At 67.7% G+C, this 1,701-nt stretch overlaps 1 protein-coding gene across 1 annotated transcript in view; it reads left to right on the top strand.

The window, feature by feature from the left end:
* The window catches only part of LOC104126879 (heat shock 70 kDa protein 12B-like), a gene marked incomplete at its 3' end in the record, with an annotated part of 11,192 nt that overhangs the window by 1,573 nt on the left and 7,918 nt on the right, over positions 1-1,701 (top strand). Inside the window, exon 2 of the mRNA XM_035894960.1 lies at positions 1,256-1,361. Within this exon, the coding sequence (XP_035750853.1) occupies positions 1,256-1,361 (106 nt within the window). The remainder of the gene's footprint in view (positions 1-1,255; positions 1,362-1,701) is intronic.

Raw genomic sequence — 1,701 nt, 5'->3', positions numbered from 1 at the left:
CCACGGGGCCAGGCGCTGCAGAGCAAGGGTGACCACGCAGCCACTGCACTGCCATGCCTGTCCCCACACGGGGACAGCGCCAGCCCCCCCTGCGCTCCCCATGGGGGCTCAGCCTCGAGCTGTCGGGGGGCTCACACGGGAGCTACCGGGTCTCCCCTGCCCCGCGTTGTCCTGCAGCATGGCCGCGGGTCCAAGCTCACTCCGAGCTCCCCTCCACAAGGAGCTGGGTCTCCATGGCCTCACACCCCAGCAGCTCTTTCCCAAGCTTTTCCCACTGGATACGAGCATTTCAGCGGCCCCCGGCATCCTCTGCAGTTGTCGCTGCCAGCCCTTCCCAAGCTGAACAAGCGTGCCTTCACGTGCCGATGGCCACCTTGATCTAAAACCAGGCGGCTCTGGAGAGCCACCACGTCCCTTGCTGCCACAAACACACCTTGGGTTTTCAGTCCTGGCCCTTCTGTCATCAGCTGCGCAGAATTAGACCTGGCTGCTCCTCTGCCAGCCCTCAGCCGCTGCCCTTCCACTGCTCCGGTCCCCTTCAGTCCTGCACGGAAGGACCCGTCCCACCCCGGTTTGCTCAGCTGTGGGGAAGCACCCCCAGCCGCAGCCCCTGCCGAGGGTCTCTGTGGGGCCAACGGGGAGAAACCGGGCTTGCAGATTCGCTACGGGCCCCAGGATGTGACCCCACATGCCAGCTCCCCTCCGGTGACAGAGACAACAGCGAGCCCGTGCCTCGTCACCAAAGCCTGCCTGCAGCAGCGGGCTGGAGACCTCCCTGGCGCCCCACCACCGACCCCCAGGCCTGTCCTCACACTGAGCAAGAGCGGACACCCCCCCGCCGGGAGGAGGAGGCCCCTCGGTCCTGCAGCTCTTCCTCGGGCCACCAGCCCCATCCCCTGCGTGAGCCCCGTCCCTGGAGGGACAGATCGCTCGGAGCTCCCCAGCACTAACACCAGGGGTAACCGCTACCTGCCCCTCCTTATGGCACCTCCGAGGGGTTCCTCGTTTGCTAATTAATCAGTGCTGATTAGATCCTTCCTTATGTGTGGTTGAAAACAGCATGGAAAGCCCCCCAAGCCCAGATCGGCGGGGCCCCCCGGGAGCAGCCCCCGCGGCAGCACGGACCCCTCCGCTGCCAAACCTGCACCGGCAGTGCCATCATGGCGATGTCACGCGCTGCCCTCGCCTTGGGGAAGGGGCTTCGGGAGGAGCCGGGGCCCTTTCCCACCCCAGCCTCACCCTGCTGTGTCCCCAGGTGCCAAGGGCGAGCGGTGCCCCACACCGTCCCCCCCCGGCTCCCCGGGGACGCCCCACGACAGTTGCAGCATCGCCCCGCTGACGCCCTCCCCGTCACCGGTAAGGCCCTTGGGGGGGTCCCCTGGGGCTGCCGGGGTCCGTCTCCCCGCCACCACCCCCTCTGCTCCATCCCCAATGGGTGGTCACCCCCCCCACAGGGGTCTGGTTGCCATCCCCACCACACACCCCGCTGTCAGCCGCAGGATGGGTCGCTATCGCCCGGTGCCCAAATCCTCCCCTCAGCTACCGGGCTCCTGCACCGAAGGGGTTTTGCCAGCGCAGGGGCTAATGGGGGGCAGGAGAGGAGCGGGGGGAAGCACCAGCACAAACTCATTGCAGAGCCCCTGCCCTCGGCTCATCCCCCCCAAACATCCCAGGGGACGCAGGCGGGGAGCGCGCCGGAGC

The sequence above is a fragment of the Egretta garzetta genome, unplaced genomic scaffold, assembly GCF_000687185.1.
Source record: "Egretta garzetta isolate BGI_Z169 unplaced genomic scaffold, ASM68718v1 scaffold1585, whole genome shotgun sequence".
NCBI lineage: Eukaryota > Metazoa > Chordata > Aves > Pelecaniformes > Ardeidae > Egretta > Egretta garzetta.
The sequence above is the reverse complement of the archived record's forward strand: the minus strand, read 5'-3'. Positions and strand labels throughout refer to the sequence as shown.